At 40.4% G+C, this 19,720-nt stretch overlaps 2 protein-coding genes across 2 annotated transcripts; one reads left to right on the forward strand and one right to left on the reverse strand.

Moving 5' to 3' along the window:
- Nucleotides 1-387: 387 nt before the first annotated feature.
- LOC135081242 (cytochrome b5-like) lies at nucleotides 388-10,569 on the forward strand. The gene is made up of 4 exons (XM_063975988.1): nucleotides 388-443; nucleotides 3,586-3,718; nucleotides 4,219-4,347; nucleotides 10,354-10,569. Exons 2-4 carry the CDS (start codon nucleotides 3,590-3,592, stop codon nucleotides 10,465-10,467), a joined length of 372 nt encoding a protein of 123 aa, XP_063832058.1. The 5' UTR covers nucleotides 388-443; nucleotides 3,586-3,589; the 3' UTR covers nucleotides 10,468-10,569.
- Nucleotides 10,570-16,101: 5,532 nt separating this feature from the next.
- Nucleotides 16,102-19,475, reverse strand: LOC135081008 (host cell factor 1). Its single transcript, XM_063975730.1, has one exon. The coding sequence runs from the start codon at nucleotides 19,276-19,278 to the stop codon at nucleotides 16,756-16,758; it is 2,523 nt and encodes an 840-aa protein (XP_063831800.1). The 5' UTR covers nucleotides 19,279-19,475; the 3' UTR covers nucleotides 16,102-16,755.
- Between the last annotated feature and the right edge of the window lie 245 nt (nucleotides 19,476-19,720).

Raw genomic sequence — 19,720 nt, forward strand, 5'->3', positions numbered from 1 at the left:
TGTAATTTATAAAACTCTACCTTTCTTTTAAGTAACTTCCCTAATATTTTTTTATTCACAACGAGGAAGCTCGAATTTATTTGAAACTTTCATATAAGTAAAAAATATTTCACTGTAACCGAAGCTTCTTCCAAATCCTAACTCAACACATCTTCGGCCAAAGTCAATATTTAACTTTCTTTTAATTTACCCTGTCTGAGAATCGAACAGGAACTTTCATTTAAAGGTCATCGTGTCATAAAATTTTGGCGACAATTCCTTTGCATCACCGGTCCAGTCGCAAGCGATACCACACAGTCATTTCTATTTTGTGGAAATACGTGATAGTGACGTGCCACGCATCAGCGATACGTTATCTCGATATCGACACGCGAGATACCGCGATAGTGCAGCCCCGACAGCCGGCTCAGCTCGACTTGCTGTATCTCAGCTACGATTCTAAGGTGAGTACGTATTTTGGATTAGTTCTAAATATGAAATCGAATTATGCCATAAATATTATTTTAATAAAAAGCTAAAGTTCGTGCCGAATCGGGAAAATAAGCTTCTGGCTGAAAACTATTTTTATATTTAAGAATATTTTTTTATAGAAAAGAACAGTCAAAACACGTCAAAAGAAATAAGTACATTCAAATTGAAACATGATTGAAACTGATCAGATGATAATAACGCTTTTTACTCTCATAGTCCTTATTAGTCAAAAAGTTGCAAATTTTCTGTCCCCTGTTATGCAATTGATGCCGACTTTGAAGAGAGTTTATAATATCTTTGAAGACGCCGCGTCTATGACAGACGTGTTTAAGTCGTTAGGTACACCGTACCGTATTTAGAAATAAGAGAAGTTACCGTATGGAGTAGACATTTTTCCATATTGTTTATTCTGATTAAAAATTAATGTATGTGTACAGTAGTTACTATAACATGGAGTCTTAACTGGTACTTAGAAGTTCACGTCATGCATAAGTAATAGATCTAATTATAAAATGTCTCGCAACTGTCTAGAATGTTGGTTGTTGCTGCTGTAAAAGGGCAGCTTTTTTAATATTCTCGTTGAAGTTCAAACAGTTATTATATGTTTTGTAAAACAACTGAATATTTTTTGCGTTGAGCGGAACTTCAGCTATTCGCGTTGTTAAACATTATTATTGTGCACATACTAGTAGTATGGCACTGGTATGCACGACTGCATACAGGGTGGAATTTTGTAATGCCACCTGGAGGGAAAGTAGATAGAACTCAAAGAAAATTCATTCTTTTATTTTTGAAAAGAAAGAGAACTGCATTCAAACATTTTCGAAAATTTTACGAAAATTTACCACATACCATACGATTTTCTGTAAATAATAACAATAATTTAAGATTTCATGGTTTTCCTTTCATTTGATTTATCAAGTTTGTTTGAGAGATTTCATCCTTATTCTTAACCCCTAACGATGCAATAAAAATACAGGGTGTAATTTTTAACAGATTTTAGTTGGTTCGATTTCCGGGTGTAGCAGGCAAATTTTTAGAAATCACTGAATGATTTCTATTCAAAAATAAAGGAATGTTTTCTTTGAGTAAAATTTTCTATCTACAGTATTAAGAGTACTTACCCTTCAGGTGGCATTACAAAATTCCACCCTGTATATTGATGTACACTGTGGTAACTTAGCGCTATACGAGTAGAAAGATCGATTTAAAAAAAAAACATGAATGTGTAGGTATAATTAACCAGTTGAATATCAGTTTGTATAATCAAAATTTTTCACATTCACAAGTGCTGATACTTTATCGATATTTAATAAGGTATCTTTCAGCATATTTTTAAATTTCCGCGATTGTTATCAAATTATTCGCCTGATTAAACATTTTTTTATTTTTTATTTATTTAATAGGACAACCAACAAGACATACACTGGAAGACAATCAATATTTACAACGTATTTAACTTAATCTAAGTGCTGCCTTAATTATAGGTTAATTAATAATTTCAAATTATAATATCTACCTAATGCCGAGGATTTAAATAATAAAACTAGTTCGTACTGATAGTTTCTATATTGATTTGTCATGACACGCGCACGGCATAGTCAGAGATGTGACAAAGCAAATTAAAATAATCTAATCACTGTCATGATACGGATGAATACAGTTAAGGTATTAGAGACACGAGGTATATTTTAAATCTACCTATTCTGGCCGAAGTATTATTATTTGTAAAATCCAGGAGGTAGAGTCTGGGGTACATTTTATTTCTATTCTTTGGTAGATCCGTCTCTCTTTTCTATTCAAATCAAAATTTTAATTATGTAAGTACTTACCCCCTTTGAACAGTGTTTTAAAGTGACGTTTAGTATGGAAATGTCATTTTAAAACAGTGTTCAACAAGTGTGTAACTTTTTATTAGTATGGGGGTTAGAATCCTACTTTATTACATAGGTACTCGTATTATCACAGAATACTTAATAATAAGTGTATTATCCCATTCACTTTTAATGAACAGCAGGCATCATGCCACTTTTCATTATGTAGGCCTATCTATTTTATAAATAGGAACGTCAACTATGTACCTATCATCTTGAAGTAAGTAGTCGCTTATGTTGTAGTTATCATTTAAGTGGTCACGTATGGATTATCTGAAGTGCTCGATGTAAGATTTGTTTGTTTACATTGTCAAATGATTGATTAGAAGAAGGGTTAGAATTTTAAAAATATCTTTAGCATCTCGTGAAATGGATTTTGCTATGGGTTTCCTTCTAACATTTTCCTTAGTTTTATTACATGCAACTCTCTTTTGCGCTAACAAAAAACATCATTTCTTCCGGTTAAACTACAACGTCTTCTAAAATTAACCAAATTATCGCTTTTTGTGAGGATTGAGCTGCATTCTGCTTTCATTTCTGTTTCAGCCACATCTGTGATGTTCTTCTCTTTTTTGACTGACCATTAATCGCAGACGTACTACAGACGCAACATGCAAAGTCAAGGCTTTTATTACATAATGCCAATTATAGATTACACACTGTACAAGTGCTGGACGTTTAGCGATACATTAACATTGTCCAGTTATCAATAACAATAGATATGCAAGCACTCAGTCGCAGACAGATAACGCGTCCCGCGTCGTTGCACGCTCCTGATAAAGTTTCAGCAATAAATTGGGCGGAAAATGTTTTGTAAGAGTCATTAAAGAGCCGATTGTAGTAAAATTTAATCTTTATTTGTTTTACGTGTGAGATTTACTTGAGGATTGTCACGGACACATGACGATTCTGTATAAAACGATTTCATGTTCAGTTGTCAGTACTTAATTATTAGCCTTTTGGTAATTGCAGCTTAACAATTTGTGAATGAAAATGGTTTAAGGAACTGTGATAAGAAAATTAGAGAAGCTACTGACCAGACGATTGAGTCTATTATTTTAGGAACACCTGATTTATCGTCTTGATTTGACTCAACTTCAAATGCTAACATGATTGCGACAAGCTTTGCTTAGTAAAATCTGTACCATACTTTAATGTTAAGAATGTTAATTCATCAATGGAAGTTGGAAGTGAAGCATCTACGTTATTACGAGTACTACACCAACTCTAACTTGACCAGCAGCATGGGCACTCCCGACGAGGTGGCGCGTTACTCGCTGGCCGATGTGAAGGCGCGCACGGGCCGCAACGGGAGCGCCGTCTGGATCGTCTACCGGGACTCCGTCTACGACCTCACCAAGTACCTAGATGAGGTTCGTGCGATTCTCCTGTACTAGCCATAAGGGGTTAACTCTTGGAATCTGAACTTGCTCAAATGGAGCACCTGTGTGAACTAACAATGTGACTACAGAATCTAATATCAAGAAACTTGGTAAGTACTGAAAAGTTTTCGCTTGGCATTATTTTTTCTTTGTGGGTTAGGTAGTAATAGACAGATGAGATTGTTTGGGAGTTTGCTGAGATATGTGGTAGGAAAATCGAATTTTGTACTTACCACATTTACCGCAATAAATTCTTATTCTTATTCGAGAACTGTACGTTGTGGTAAAATAATAATCTTAAAAAAACTGGTGATCATCTTTGAAAATGATCTTTCACTGTACCATTGTTTGTCAACCTGTAGCATGCCTACGTCTTGTAAAATAATTTGAAATATTGCAGCTCATCAACACCAGCAATTGTAACTTATTTTGAAATGATGCAGTACATGAACTCCCGACACAGTGAGTTATTATTATCGCAATCGTTCCAGCACCCCGCGGGCGGCGACGTGATCCTGGAGGAGGCAGGCACGGACGCCACCAAGGCCTTCGACGAGTCCGCGCACACGCCCGACGCCAAGACCATCATGGCCAAGTACAAGATCGGGGAGCTCGTGGAGGTGAATACAATCATTCACTCTTTTCAATTTTTTCCTAGAATATTAGTAATTTACTAGCGGCCGCCAGCGACTTCGTACGCGTGGATCCCGTTTACCCGTTTTACCCCCTGCATCTATATTACGCGGTTTAGATTTTTTCATACAAAAGGATTTTCCCGCTAATTCCTGTTCCCGTGAGAATTCCTAAGTATACTATAACCTACCCAGGAGTATGAAGAATAATTGTACCAAGTTTTGTTAAAATCCGTCGAGTAGTTTTTGTTTCTATAAGGAACATACAGACGTACAGACAGACAAAAATTTTACTGATTGCATTTTTGGCATCAGTATCGATCACTAATCACCCCCTGATAGTTATTTTGAAAATATATTTCATGTACAGAATTTACCTCTCTACATACAACGTGTCCCAAAATTCAAGGATAAGCCGGCGCCGCAGGATGGACATAGTCATGACTACTTTAGGAAAAATAAGGAAAAAAATCTATCTCAATTATTTTTTAAGTTACACAATAAATTACGAAATTCTTCGAAAATTGACACCCCTTATGATATTTTACATTACCACGACCACCATTTTTCAAATATTTCTGTTTTTTTGTTTGAATCGGCAACTTAAGTAGTGTTGCTGTCCACCCCAACTCTTAAAACCCCCAGAATCCTTGCAGTTTTTACACAAAAGTTAATCAAAATATGATCTTTCCTTAAAATTTTGAACGATTTTTACTTTCACTCCACTTTGACTCATCGTTTTGTAAAAAAAAAGTATGAACACTACTGCGGCAAGTTTTTTACAAAGTTGACGCAACTATTCAAGATTCCAAAATGGTATAATACTCTAAGAAACCTAGTCGCAAAAAAGATATGCGTACAATTTTTACAAGCACTTCGCTTTTTAGTTAGTATGGGATAAATCTTGCAACTGAATTTAAAACCAGTTCTCCTCAACCGATTGAGCTGAAATTTGGTATACTTATGTAAGTACGATGAAAATGCAATATTATGGTACCATTGAGCTGAATGGAGACTGGAGGTGGCCATAGGAACTTCTAAACGAAACGGCGGAATTGCATCTAGTTTGGGTTCGTTGGATTTGTCTTTTCGAGCACTTTAGTGCTAGATGATGTCCAGGGTCCTGATGATGAAGTCAATTATAATTTTCAAACGAAGTCAAGCTTGTTTTGAAAAAGTTTTTTTTTATTACAACTTTATTTTAAACTTTTTAGTTGTTTTTCTATCTCATGGCCTAAGTGCTCGGGAAGGGAAGACAAATCCAACGAACCCAAACTCGATAAGCTTCCGCCGTTTCGTTTAGGAGTTCCTATGGCCAGCTCCTGCCACCCCTTGACTTCATCATCAGGACCCTGGACATCATCTAGCACTAAAGTGCTCGAAAAGACAAGTCCAACGAACCCAAACTAGATGCAATTCCGCCGTTTCGTTAAGAGTTCCTATGGCCACCTCCAGACTCTATCCAGCTCAATGGTACCATACTATTGCATTGTCATCGTACTTACACAAGTATACCAAATTTCAGCTCAATTGGTTAAGGAGAACTGGTTATAAATTCAGTTGCCAGATTTATCCCATACTAACTAACAAGCGAAGTGCTTGTAAAAATGGTACGCAAATCTTTTTTGCGACTAGGTTTCTTAGAGTATTATACCATTTTGGAATCTTGAATAGTTGCGTCAACTTTGTAAAAAACTTGCCGCAGTAGTGTTCATACTTTTTTTTTACAAAACGATGAGTCAAAGTGGAGTGAAAGTAAAAATCGTTCAAAATTTTAAGGAAAGATCATATTTTGATTAACTTTTGTGTAAAAACTGCAAGGATTCTGGGGGTTTTAAGAGTTGGGGTGGACAGCAACACTACTTAAGTTGCCGATTCAAACAAAAAAACAGAAATATTTGAAAAATGGTGGTCGTGGCAATGATATTATAGAACTATAGATATGTTACGTTCATAGAAATTACGATTTTAATCCGTGCCGAGCTATTCCAAATTGCACACATTGACAAATGTAACTGATAAGTGAAACAAAAGATACGAAATAGCACGCAAATGAAAGAGATAGCTATAGTTTTTAACGATTCTGCACTAACTAATCTATGTCCGCAGCGCACGCATCCTTATCGCTCTAACGTCAAAACAAGATCGCTTTCTCTTTCTTACTTGAACATGGCGTATGGCGTCTTGATTGTTTGCATAAATAATTGAAAATATAAATACTAAATAATTTTGCATAATCACATGTGGTAAGAGATCCCTTGTATTTTGTTTACTTTAGAGTCATAATTAGTACACTTTCGAAACACACACGATGGCATTTTTTATTTATTTTGGTAAGAACACAGGAACTTACGGTGTGGTACGCATGCGATCGCGCACGACGCAGGCCACACGAAGACTAAACACAAGACGTCCCAATTGGGACGTATTTGAGTATTCACAGCGCGAGCGCTTATAACATATCTGCTTTTGTTTTTATATAATATCATTGGGTCGTGGTAATGTAAAATATCATAAGGGGTGTTAATTTTCGTCGAATTTCATAATTTATTGTGTAAGTTAAAAAATAATTGAGATAGATTTTTTTCCTTATTTTTCCTAAAGTAGTCATGACTATGTCCATCCTGTGGCGTCGGCTTATCCTTGAATTTTGGGACACGTTGTACCTATATCGCACAAATAAAATACTTACGCTGGGTTGCACCACCTAACTTGGCAACTATGACGATAACCGGTGCTTTTTGTATGGAGTTTGACAGATTTTTGACGTTTGTCAAAGACTAAGTAAGATGGTGCAACTCAGCCTTATAGTCTCGTTTACCTACCCCTTATAGTAACGGGACTATTCCCACCTCTCTTTCCCATCGCCGCAACTCTGTGTACCCAGATCTACAGCTTGACCGCCAATAAAATCCCCTCGTGGTAAGCTAAATAATGCTTTTGTGCAGTGCCGTATTATCCATAAGGCACTTTAGGCCAGTGCCTAGGGGCCCACTATGACCAGGGGCCCAGCACTCCCGATTAAAAAATGAAAAAAAAATAAAAAATGTTAAAGATTATTTTTATGCAACAAAACTCAAACCACCTCAAAACATCGCCTTATTTTGATTTACACATTCAATCGTCATATTTCGATATTGTGGAAACTAATTCATTTTCGTAACGTTGGTATTACTGCTTTGGTTTACATGACAGGTCGACCGTCGATGTCCTTCAGAGAGGCTAAAAAGCCTCACTGCAGAGGCTAGGGAGAGGGGTGAGGGTGTGTTGACTTGACTGTATCATTCGATATAGCCAACGCTTTCAATACCATCCCTCATTCCACCATACTCGAGGCACTTCAACATCACAGAGTGCCTCAGTACCTTCGAGCGCTGCTGGCCGATTACTTACGGGCCCGCGGACAGCCAGCTCAAACGGCGCGGCGTAGCCAGCGGGGTTTCGCAGGGTTCGGTGCTCGGTCCACTCTTGTGGAACCTAGGCTTCAACTGGCTCCTCCGGGGCGTCCTTCTCGCGGGCATGAGTGTCATATGCTATGCGGATGACACTTTGGTCACTGCCCGGGGGAAGACATTTGGGACCGCGGCACGGCTGGCGTCGGCGGGCGGCACATTAGTCGGTCGCAGAATACGACGCCTCGGCCTGAAAGTCGCGCTGGAGAAGACTGAGGCCCTCTTCTTACCGGGGCCTCGACAGAGCACCCCTCCCGACGCCCACATTGTGGTTAAGGACGTTTGGATTGACGTCAAAGGCCAGATGAAATATCTGGGCCTCACGCTTGACGGGAGGTGGCATTTTAGCCCAAACTTCAACGGGTTAGCGCCATGCCTCCTCAAGGCAGCTGGCGCACTGAGTTGGCCCCTCCCGAATTTGGAAGAGCCACAATCGAGGTGTCGTCGACTTTATGCCGGCGTTCTGAGGACCATGGTGATGTATGGCGCCCCAATCTGGGCGGACGCACTCAACAAGAGGGAGAATGCTGCCCTTCTGCGCAGGCCCCAGCGGGCCATAGCGCAGAAAGTCGCAAGGACCTACCGCACGGTAGGGTCCTCGCTGGTACTCCTCCTTGGGAGCTAGAAGCTGGGGTCTTATCTCAACTTATCTGTCATCTATCACTGGATGGCAGACCAGAAGGCGCGTGGAAAGCGCCTGGCCCCGGAGCGGCGCGGCGCCGTCAGGCAGGAAGAGCGCGAGATCATGATCGCCCGCAGGAAGGAAGACATGACTCGCGCGCAGTTTGACTGCCGCACTCTGGACGACAATGGTTGGAACGACTGCTGCACGGGTTCCTCACGTTCCGTCTGGCGCAGGTGCTGACCGATGGCTGCTTCGGTTCGTACCTGCATAGGATCGGGCGAGAGGAATCCCCGCTGTACCACAAATGCGGCGCGGCGGATGACACGGTGCAGCACACCCTCGCGGTCTCCACAGGCTGGGAGGAGCAGCGCCGTGTCCTCACTGCGGTCGTGGGCCGGGATCTTTCGCTTCCGAGCCTGGTCAACGCCATGCTGGGAAGTGAAGGATGGTGGTTGCCTTCTTTTGCGAAGAGATCATCCTTCAGAAGGAGGCAGCGGAGCGCGAGCGGGAGAACGATCCTCTCTCCTCATCGCTCCGCAGGGGGAGAAGGGGGTGGAGAAGGCGGTTGTACGACCGTTCTACTCAGCCCCCAAGTGGCGGCCAGCAGGCCGGGGGTGCGGGGGCACCCTTGTCACCTCCGTCTGACGGAACGGCTTGGCGTTTCGGGCCATTCCCGTCGGACCCCCGGCGGGACCAAGGGGGGCGTTTAGGGTCCGCCGTGTAGGCGAGATGTCGCCGGTGGTGTCGCGGAAGTCTAAGGTTACAGCCCGATACTATATTCCTCCGCGACAAAAAAAGGGGGGCCCGAAACGAGCTGTGCCTAGGGGCCCCGAGATGGTTAATCCGGCCCTGCTTTTGTGTTACTAGTGCTGGGTGCAAGATCATAGGCCCATAGAGCAGGTACATTTGTCGAAACGTCGCGGCAGAGGTCTCTTAGTAGGTGCTTAGTAAGTTCGAATTTAGATTCCTAGATTTGATTCGACGAGGCAAACAAAATGAGAGTAAAGTTAGTCAAACCGAATATTTAGAATATCAATCTAAAGCCACAATAACGAAAGCTCTGATGTATGAGAACTACTTAGATTCTAGTTGAAGATAAAAGAAGGGTGAGGGTGGATCCTATTACCTAATGCCGACGCCAATTCCTAGTTCGCAGAAACAGCCTTTCACATCTTTCAGTTAATCTCGCGTATATGGCTCGCAGGACAAAGAGCTATTTATTTATCCCTAGTCCCGGGGCTAGACTTCCCTTCCGCGTAACTGATTAAGAAGAGTGAGATTAGGAATGCTCCTCTCAAAATAATATTATGATAAGACAACGGATTCAGTATCCCATTTACAGTCAGTGTAGATTTATTATCACACACTATACCTACCTACGTGTCGAATTAATTACCTCTTTTTTGGAGTCGGGTAAAAAGTAATTATGATTCTTTTCTCAACACCTTCATTGTAATCACATTTATTGTAGGGTATGTAGTATGAGATAATGAAGCGTATAATAATATATGTATATTGTATTGCAATAATATTGGATGCTTTTGACTTTGCAAGGGTGGAGTACCTTGGCCTCTAGACTACGCGTTTAGGACCGTTTCCCTGATAGAAAACAAAAGGCTAATAATGACGTAAGGACATCATGATTACTGTAAGTTGTGGGGAGGGGGACACGCCATCTGCTGGCGAAAGGGTGTTTAATTCACTCCGTGAAAAGGGTCACTGAGAAGTATTCACTCCCTTAAAAATACAAGGCTTTGAAGGCTTGGTACTTTTTTAAATAAATAGTAAAAAGATTTAATTTGTATAAAAGTTCTGTTTTAAATTTGTGTTTAATCCATTTCTAGGCATATTATTGAAAAACCTGATATTCGTATATTTTACATGAAATTACTTATTCGATCTTTTATCTGATTTCAGGAAGAGAAAAGGTACGACGCAAACGGTAAGAAGAAGAAGAAGGTTGTCAAAGCGGAACCAGAAGAGAACAGAAGAAGTTGCATTAGCATCATCACTTGTGGGCTTGCTGGATAAAGCTGAGCCTACAATTTAGATTCACGTTGGAAGAACCCGGATTTAAAATAATTGACGCAAAAGTTGTTGTACGATTGAGAGACTTTACCTAAATTAAGTAGGTAGGTACAACATTATGAGCTCGAGTCAGCTCGACTGCAAAGAACGTGTAAAAGGATGCATTTTGTATTAATTAAGTTGATACCTAGAGCTACTATTTATTTATAAGTAGTAGTTATTGTGTGTTTTTAATAAGTATTAAATGGAATTTTGTGTTGTGATTCAAATCTGATAAATTATTATTTAAATATTAAAATTATAAATTAAATCTATGTTGATATAAAAACATGGGAGATTTTTTTTAATTGTGTAGGTATCTTATATCCATCATCAAAATCCGTATAATTCTCAAATAAGTAGTTTATGTGTGAAAGAGTAACAAACATTCATCCAATCGTCACAATTATTTAAATCCATATTAGAAGGATTGGAATACATTTAATAATATTTCCATAATATACTGATTGCTTTAGCTCTTAGCTTAGTCGGCGAACATTAATCCAGTTGTGTTAGTTCCCACAATAGCCGTTATTGGAAGTGCAGAGGGTGCTTCGAGCGCCGCGTGCGACGCGGGGGCAATATCGCGGCAGTTGGCGTAACACTTCATTTTAACATTACTAGGGACTAGTGCCGACTCCGTCTGCATAATTGGTTGTTTCAGCTTCGAAGGGTCATGACTTGAGAAGCAATTTTTTCATTTGAACTACTGTTACAGATGCGTAATTCCATATTTGACTGCGGGTAATGAGTGCTATAATATCTCAGATTCTAGACTAAGTACGTAAAGTCGTACTATAGTGAAAGAGTTGTTCAGAATAATAACTGGGGTCCATTCCTCATTCTCGGCTATTGACTGACAATTTATTAATTGAAAACCGAATTATTACCGATAACCGGTAATCACTTATTTAAATTATTTAAAAGATAAAAATGTTTGGGATACGTTACTGCCTAGCTCGCATAAATATTTATAACTTTGTACATTTTAAAGCATGTAAACCTTTGAAAAAGAGGCTGACAATAGTGACTGAGTTTCTTGCGCTGCTTCTTCTCAGCACTGGCCCATTTATTGTCCTGAAGCAGTGGTAGGGTTAATACTGGGACGTGTAAAAGTGCTTTTTTTAAGCCTATTTACAGAAATAAATGAGTTTTAATGAGTTTTTTTTTTTAACAAATCGAAAACTATACTGGTTTTACAGGGCTAGATTGAAGTAGGTATAATACCTATTATGTAGAAAACCATAGACAAGACAACTGAACAATTACATAATTAACTAATATTAACCTATGAGTAAATTCATTAAAGCTTGTCATTTTAAGATTTGGTAAGATACATCCTTGAACAAAACATCATTGTCGCTAGACCCACCAGCCTTTTCACTAGGATCAGGAGTGCGCAGAGAGCAAACGGGCGGAATGTTTTCTAGACCAACTCACACTCATTGATACGTTTTTGTCATTTATTAATTTAAGACTATTGTACACAATATCAGGATACAAAATGCGAACTTAATGCCATATCGCATTCTCTTCCAGTCAACCTTTGGGCCAAGCAGACAATTATAGTAGGCGGCACTTGCCATTGCAAAGAAATTACCTATTAATATAATATTATTAAGGCAACACAGGAGCCTCGACAAAAAACTTCAAGAATGAAAGAAAATTACGTTATCCCTGCATGAATAGAAATCTTTTTAATGGTTTGTGCATAATGTCTGGATCGTGCTCCTGCATATTTTATAAGGAATGAAATTATGTTATGAAAATGTAGCTTACTTATGTAAGTATTACTGGCTCAGAGTGTGGGGTGCTTTTTTTAGTTGTGTCATAATATTCATAATAATATTTGAAATATTTCTTAGATGGAGGTCCCTCTTTCCCACTCTCTGGGCATTTTGGGCACGTGTCATCCATCAGGGTCTCACGATCGAGAGGGCCCCGACTGCTCCAAACAAAATAATGTAAAATTTATTTCCCATTTTTAAGGAATCTAGTATCCCTTGATCCTTTAACTCCCACGCCCAAGTAGGATAAAGACGGTCCTCGCTGGAGATCATAATTCAACGGGAACAAACGATAAATCAGTTATTGCAATGATAAAATTAATTGTTAATCTTTGTTCAATGTATAGCCTGACCAGGAACATAAAAACCCTGGCATAGAGGCGCGTCAATTGCATTTGATAGTGCAACACTGAGTACAGTCGTACCTGTGTTAAATTAATAGGCTAACTTTATGTATCAGGATTCAGGATTATGGGCTAATTTGATATTTTCATAAATTAACGAAAAAATATTATTATAGGTAACCTGATTTAAATAAATTAAATGAAACCATCAATCGAGCTAGTAGAATTTATTTTATTATTCATCAATAATCAAATTCAGAACTTGAATATTCAACTGCAATGTCTGCTCATGAACGCTTCAAACTCGGTACTTCTTTCCCAATCCCATAAAATTCAACACTTAGAAAGTGACAAAAAATTTTAAAATAGGTAGTTGAAACAAACCACAGCTAATTTTCATAGTGGACTGTACTATACGATAAACATGTCAGTCAATTTGACAACCTTTGTCGGAAACATTATTCAATGAAAATATTGTCCGAACCCTTAGTATTTCTCTTCGACAAATACTTTAACACATTGTAAACCACTTTTCTTTCACGACTATAAAAATATTTTAGCAATTTAATTCATAAAACCAATTGCGCACATTTAAAATAAAGTTTGTTTACACTTTGACAGCAATAGACTGACATGCAAGGTGACATGTCAATGAAGTTTTCAGTTACTGTTGCCATTAAAAGAAATTAGTACCATTAGTTTTCCGCAACATGGCGAGGGTTTTTATGTTCCTGGTCAGGCTATACCTACTTTATTTTTAAGCCATGATTTGCAGTCTGTTGCTGTACCTTAATAAATAAATAACCCCATTTTCAGCAATTTCTTGAACTAACCTATACCTAACCTAACCTGCTATTGTTTTTATACTTAACTACTTAATTAAGTTAATTATTATTATTATAGGGTCTTATAGTGACATCTAATGGTCTAGTATAACATCTAAAGTGATAGGAGTCATCTATCGCATGTACAGTGAATCACTTCGTAACAGCCTTGCTAGATATACCCAGACAATTAGGTATTAAAAAAGTTCGCTAGATGGCGCTGTTTCGCAACGACAACCTTTTTGACCGACTGCAGAAAAGGTGATGGTTTATTTAAAATGAGATTTTTATTCATAAAATTTTTGATCTTGTGATACTCATTATCTCAATGATCACTTATGTTAGTATGCGATAGTTATTGAAAAAGAAAATTATTGCCATTGTTGTAGGTATTATCTTCACTACACAATCCTTCTACAAGTCAGATAAAAACGTGCAAAATTCTTACTATATACTCTGTGGAAATCATTTGAAATCCAATAGGAATTTTAAGAAACATGCCAATTATGCAAGTTTTATTAAAATCAATTCATAACCAGTGGAATAAGCCCATGTTACATACATACTAGGTCCTATATTTAATTCAGCAACTTTATCAATGCCTAATAATAAATTCTCAAGGTCTGTTTGCAAAATCTGTCTGCTAGTGGAAGCAACCGGTATTAATTTGGGGCTGTTATGTAGTGCATTTAAATGACGTGGCAGTTGAAATTTGGAATTCATGATGTCTCTATCTTCTCAACTGCCAACAATACCACAATACATAGAATAGGTATATTAGATGTAATTACTTTTTCGCAATGGTAGGTATGCAACTAAATGAGGTTAAGGGGTCAAATAGCTACCTGTTTAAACTATTTATTTTCTTAGTTGCACTATGACAAATGAAAGTCGCACTTATCCAAATCGTTTATTCAAGCAAATGAACATAATATGAACAAACTATAACATTAAATTTATCTACTTAATGATATTTACATTCCATACCTCGCTTACTTCAGTACTGATTAATCTACAATACATAACTCTAGGACGCTTATCCTATATTTTATAGAAATGCAGAATACCATTTCACAAGATCTCAATTTATTGTTGTATCAATGAATTAGAAAATATAATCAAATATTACATTTGACACAATCTTGTGACCTAATACAATCTGATTACATTATAGGACTTACCAAACAATATTCTGCATTTTTATGTCAATTATTTCTTACAGAACAATTATTGATAAATTATTTATCAATAACATTGTCATAGTTAATTTTATGCCCATTTGTTGATGTTTTTGAGTACAGTGACATGATACAATGAGGCGGGCACAAGTCCTTCAGGTTCAGAATGTCCAATTCCCAAAATGTCCAACGGTTTCAAAATGTCCAATTCCCGGAATGTCCAATTCCCAAAATGTCCAATTCCCAAAATGTCCAATTCTCAAAATGTCCAATTCCCGAAATGTCCAATTCCTGAAATGTCTAGTTCCCGAAACGTCCAATTCCCAAAATGTCCAATCTACTATTATGATGGGTTTGTTAAATAAGTCCTCATAGGCTTTCTTAAAAATATTTAACAATTAAGTAACCATACTTAAATTTAAATAATAATTTATTTATTTTCAAATTATTCTTTCCTTTTTAGGTCAATAGAAAAAATATAAATAACTATACATACTTGTACGAGTATAAAGTGCAGTAGCTACAATTTTTTTCTACGTACTTTTTGCAAATAAAATACAAATTTTCTATTTTTATATGCCGATTTTGCAAAAACTAAACGCATTCGTACAGAAATATATTAATTACTAATTTTTAAGAAAGGCTATGAGGACTTATTTAATAAACCCATCATAATAGTACATTGGACATTTTGAGAATTGGACGTTTCGGGAACTGGACATTTCAGGAATTGGACATTTCGGGAATTGGACATTTCGGGAAATGGACATTTTGGGAATTGGACATTCTGGGAATTGGACATTTTGAAACCGTTGGACATTTTGGGAATTGGACATTCTGAACCTGAAGGGCACAAGTTCACATGTCATTAGTAAAAGGCATAATTATTGCGTTGACCGGCTGCCAGGATCCACCGTCCATTGAAATAGCCTCAAGTGACTGGGTACAAGAGCAGACATGTGAAAATAGGAACAGACAGCTTCACCCACAGACAACCATCAAAAACACCAAATGGAACATCAACAACATTGTCATTATAAAACTTAAATAGTGCTTATGTTGAAATTCAACTATAACTAATAAACAGGCTGTATTCAAATGTTCTTACTTGCTGCACTCAAGCACCTCACTTTGTGACGTGCAGGACACTCATTGCACACCCATATTTAATAAAACTAGCTTTACTTTTACAGCTTCCAACTGGAAATAATAAGTTTAAACTTTATTTAAATATTAGTGAATAATGCTAGTGTTCATACAGCAAATAAAAACATAAGATACTTAATAATATATTAACTGTTGCATCTAATTCACCACACACTGTTTTTGTCCCACATGGTCAGGCACGTAGATTAAAACCAAATTACTGAAATGAAACTTTGTCAGCTCTTTGGAAAATTAAGTCACGGAAGACTAATCAATGGAACAAAATTTCACAATGATATGTAATACAAAATTTTGTTCACAGTGGCCACAATCAAAGAATGAATTTAAGGCATCTACGAGGTATACCATCCATAAAAAATATAATTTTGAGCTTCATACACAATCTATTATTTTCCTCTATTAAAACATTATTAAAATCTATGTATATTATTAATTGATGTAATCCAGTTTACTTTAAAATCTAAGCATTATTCATAACTATGTAGACTGCACACAACAGGCACTTTAGCATAAGTTGGTTAAATAAAAATAGTAGGTACATTTATCAAGATTTCTGTAACATTGAAAGTGCAGGAAATGGTGTGCTTCACAAGACAAGATACAACAAACAGCTACAGCATGACAGATCATGAAATGGCTTCACTCAGTGTGTACATTAGACACGAATATTTAATTATATTCTATCAATAATATTAATTTTAAGAGAGTAAATAAAATATTTTAGAAAAACTCTATGAGGACACTTTCTACACAGACCCATGTAACATACAAAAACTCATATAACTATAATAATTATGATTTTAAAATATACTATCATTACAGTTCAACCGACTCACTTTAGTGTTTCACATTAAAATTTACATTCGTCATACCACTGCTGTTACGGCCGTCGCCACCGCGACCTCGCACGGACGGGCGCCACGAACACTGCAGTCCCGCGCCGGGAGCCGGCTCACTGCGGCTGGCTGGGCGGCGCGGCCTGGCTGGCCGACTTGGTGATGACGATGGTCTGCTTGCCGCCCACGCCCGCCTTGCCCAGCTGCAGCATGTTGGACGGCAGCGTGATGATCTTGTTCCCGCCCACCGTGTTCGCCGACACCAGCTTCACGATGGTGGCGCCGGGCGCGATGTTCTGCGCCTGCCCCGCGCTCGCCGGCGCCACCGCCCGGTTCTGCATCATCGCCATCTTCGGCACCGTCGCCACCGTCATCCCCGTCGACGTCTTCACCAGGGTCACGTACTGCGGCGCGTTGCTCGCTTGCGCGTTCGCGCCGGGCGTCTTCTTGATGATGACGGGGATGCCGGCGTTGCCGCCCGCCTGCCGCAGCACCGTGGTGCCGGCGGCCGCGCCCGCGGACGTCGCCACCGTCGCCGTCTGCTCGCCGGACTTGGCCGTCACGATCTTGTACACCGGCGTCTTCTGCCCGCCCAGCGCCCCGCCCGCGATCTGGATGGCGCCTCCGCTGCTCGCGATCACTGGCAGGTTGCCCGCGCCCAGTTTGACCGGCACTCCAGCCGCGACCTTGGTCTGCAGGTTCGCGACGCCCGCCTGTATGGGCACGCCGCCCGCCGTCTTCACTAGCACGTTGCTCGTGCCGATCTTCACGTTTCCGGCGCCGAGTTTTAATGGTACGTTCGTTGTGGCGACTTGACCCACTTTCTGTACGCTGTTCGTCGCTATCTTACCCTGCAAGTTGGCCGTGCCGATTTTCAGCGGCACCGCGCCGCCGGCCAGTTTGACTGGGACGTTTCCCGCTCCCAGCTTGACCGGAACAGCGCCGCTCCCGCCCGTCTTCACTTGCACGAACCTAGGCGTGACCGCGCCGGCGGTACCGGAACTGAGGACGATCTGTGCGTTCGATTGCGCCGTCGACACTCGAACGGTTGTCGGAGTGGCGACACCGCTGACGATTCTGGTGACGCCTTGAGGAGTAACAGCGGCGACTTTGATCTGTTGCGAGGAACCTGGTGCAGGAGACTTGACCACAGTTTTGCCTTGATAAGTAGTGATTTTCTGAGTGGGCGTATGAGGAGATATTTTGACGGCGGTCGGTTGCGTCGGGACTTTGATAGGTCCGGAGACGATTTTTTGTGGCGTAGAGACGATCGGGGTGGCGACAGGCGACGCGGCGACCGCGACGGGCCGCGCGGGAATGTCCGCCGGCGTGGGCAAACCGGTGGACACGGGCGACGTGAGACCGAAGGCTTTGCTGGCTGCGTCGGGCTGCGGGGTCACCGGAGACGCCGGCGGCGGCGCGGCCACGGGCTCGGCGGTGGCCGGGAAGCGCGCCGGGGTCACCTTGCCGCACTTCTGCACTTGAAGGACGTAAGTCGTGATGGTGTTCATCGCGGGCCAGCACAGCTCCAGCGACGTGGTGCCGGCGCGCACGAGCGCCACGCGGCCTGCTTGCGGCGGAACTCCGACTTCCAAATACCAAAGGTCTTTACAGCAGATTTGATTGTTCCAAGTTTTCCTGTATCCGTCACGTCCAGACCAAATGTACAGCCTTGTCTGAATGGCGACAGCGCTGTGACCGGCTCTAGCTCTAGGTACGCACTCTTCAAACTTATCCAATGCAATGTTATCCCATGTCATATTTTCTAGATTGAGTGATGCAAGAGTGTTAGTGCATTTCCATTCTTTTTCATGAGTGGCAAGTTTAGATTCATCAGGGACTAAAGGCACCCAACCTCCATACACGTACATGTGTTGTCCGATCACTGTTGCAGTGTGGAGGGATCGGGGAAGTGGTGCAGGCCCTCCAACTTCTGGACGTGACCAAGACATGCTGTCCACGTCTAGCACCCAGAGGTCACCGAGGCGAGATCCACTCATGCCACCATAAATAATTAGGGATGATTTGCCACTATTTTTGTCTGTGTAGGCCACACCACTGTGCGATTCCCGCGGTGGAGGTGACTGGCCATAAGTCAAAGGTATGTCCCATACCGTCATTGACGAATTGGGGTACAGTTCTAGAGTGTACAAGTCGTTGAGATACCTCGGAATATTGTTCTTGGGATCGTCACTTTCATTCGCCAGACCTCCAAAAAGGTAAACTTTCCCATTGAGTAGGGTGAAGCTGTGACCGAGTCTGGGGCACGGCGGGAGTCCCTGCTTGGGTGGTAGAGGCTTCAATCGCTTCCATTCCCACCGCGAGGCCTGCAGTTCGTACAAATCGTTAGAATACTTGCCGTACTCGACCATGCCGCCAAACACCAGAAGTCTCGTCCCGTCGACCACGAAACCGTAGGCAGCGCATCCTGGAGGCACTTCTCCCTTTGTGACGGGAACAAACCATTGGTTTGTGGTGGTGTTGAAGACGTGAAGCTCATGAACTATTCCTTCGTTTCCGCCGCCGAAAACTATCATCAAATCTTTGATGGCGACCGCGCGATGGCCATGCCGGGGACGTGGTTGAGGGCCGGTGGGATTGAAGACTTTTTGCCACTTAAGTACCGCGTTTTCCTTCATTTTTACTATACATTTGTCACTAAAAGCTTTACACCGTATGTATCGCTCGGGATGCGTATCTACAGCATAGACAATGAGAAACGTCGTAAATAAGCTTTGAAGAAAATATTCGGGTCACTTGCAGCTACATAGGAAGATCCAATTCATCTTTCTCTTTCCCACTTTAGTGTTTCGCCTATGAGTAAAAAAAGATCACCTTATGCAGCTTACAGCGTACAACAAAAATGGCGTTAGCAACAGCGCTACCAACCTTAAATAAATAATAAGATCGGCGTCGGACGTCAAGAAATTGTCTATGGGTGACTTTAGTTTTAAAAAAAGAAAAAATCAGCCAGAATCATTATTACAAGTTTGAACTCGTTATCTATATCGTTATTTATTCATTTACTGCAAATGCCTATTTTTTCTTTCTTTCTTTCAAAACTCATTTACTTTTAGGTTA

The sequence above is a fragment of the Ostrinia nubilalis genome, chromosome 19 (assembly GCF_963855985.1).
Source record: "Ostrinia nubilalis chromosome 19, ilOstNubi1.1, whole genome shotgun sequence".
Lineage (NCBI taxonomy): Eukaryota > Metazoa > Arthropoda > Insecta > Lepidoptera > Crambidae > Ostrinia > Ostrinia nubilalis.

What these genes read in the sequence shown, in the direction of transcription:
- LOC135081242 (XM_063975988.1), top strand. Translation starts at nt 3,590, where the DNA reads ATGGGCACTCCCGACGAGGTGGCGCGTTACTCGCTGGCCGATGTGAAG. An exon ending in TCACCAAGTACCTAGATGAG is followed by an intron (nt 3,719 to 4,218) that starts GTTCGTGCGATT and finishes CAATCGTTCCAG; the next exon opens with CACCCCGCGGGCGGCGACGT. An exon ending in AGATCGGGGAGCTCGTGGAG is followed by an intron (nt 4,348 to 10,353) that starts GTGAATACAATC and finishes ATCTGATTTCAG; the next exon opens with GAAGAGAAAAGGTACGACGC.
- LOC135081008 (XM_063975730.1), bottom strand. Translation starts at nt 19,278, where the DNA reads ATGAAGGAAAACGCGGTACTTAAGTGGCAAAAAGTCTTCAATCCCACC.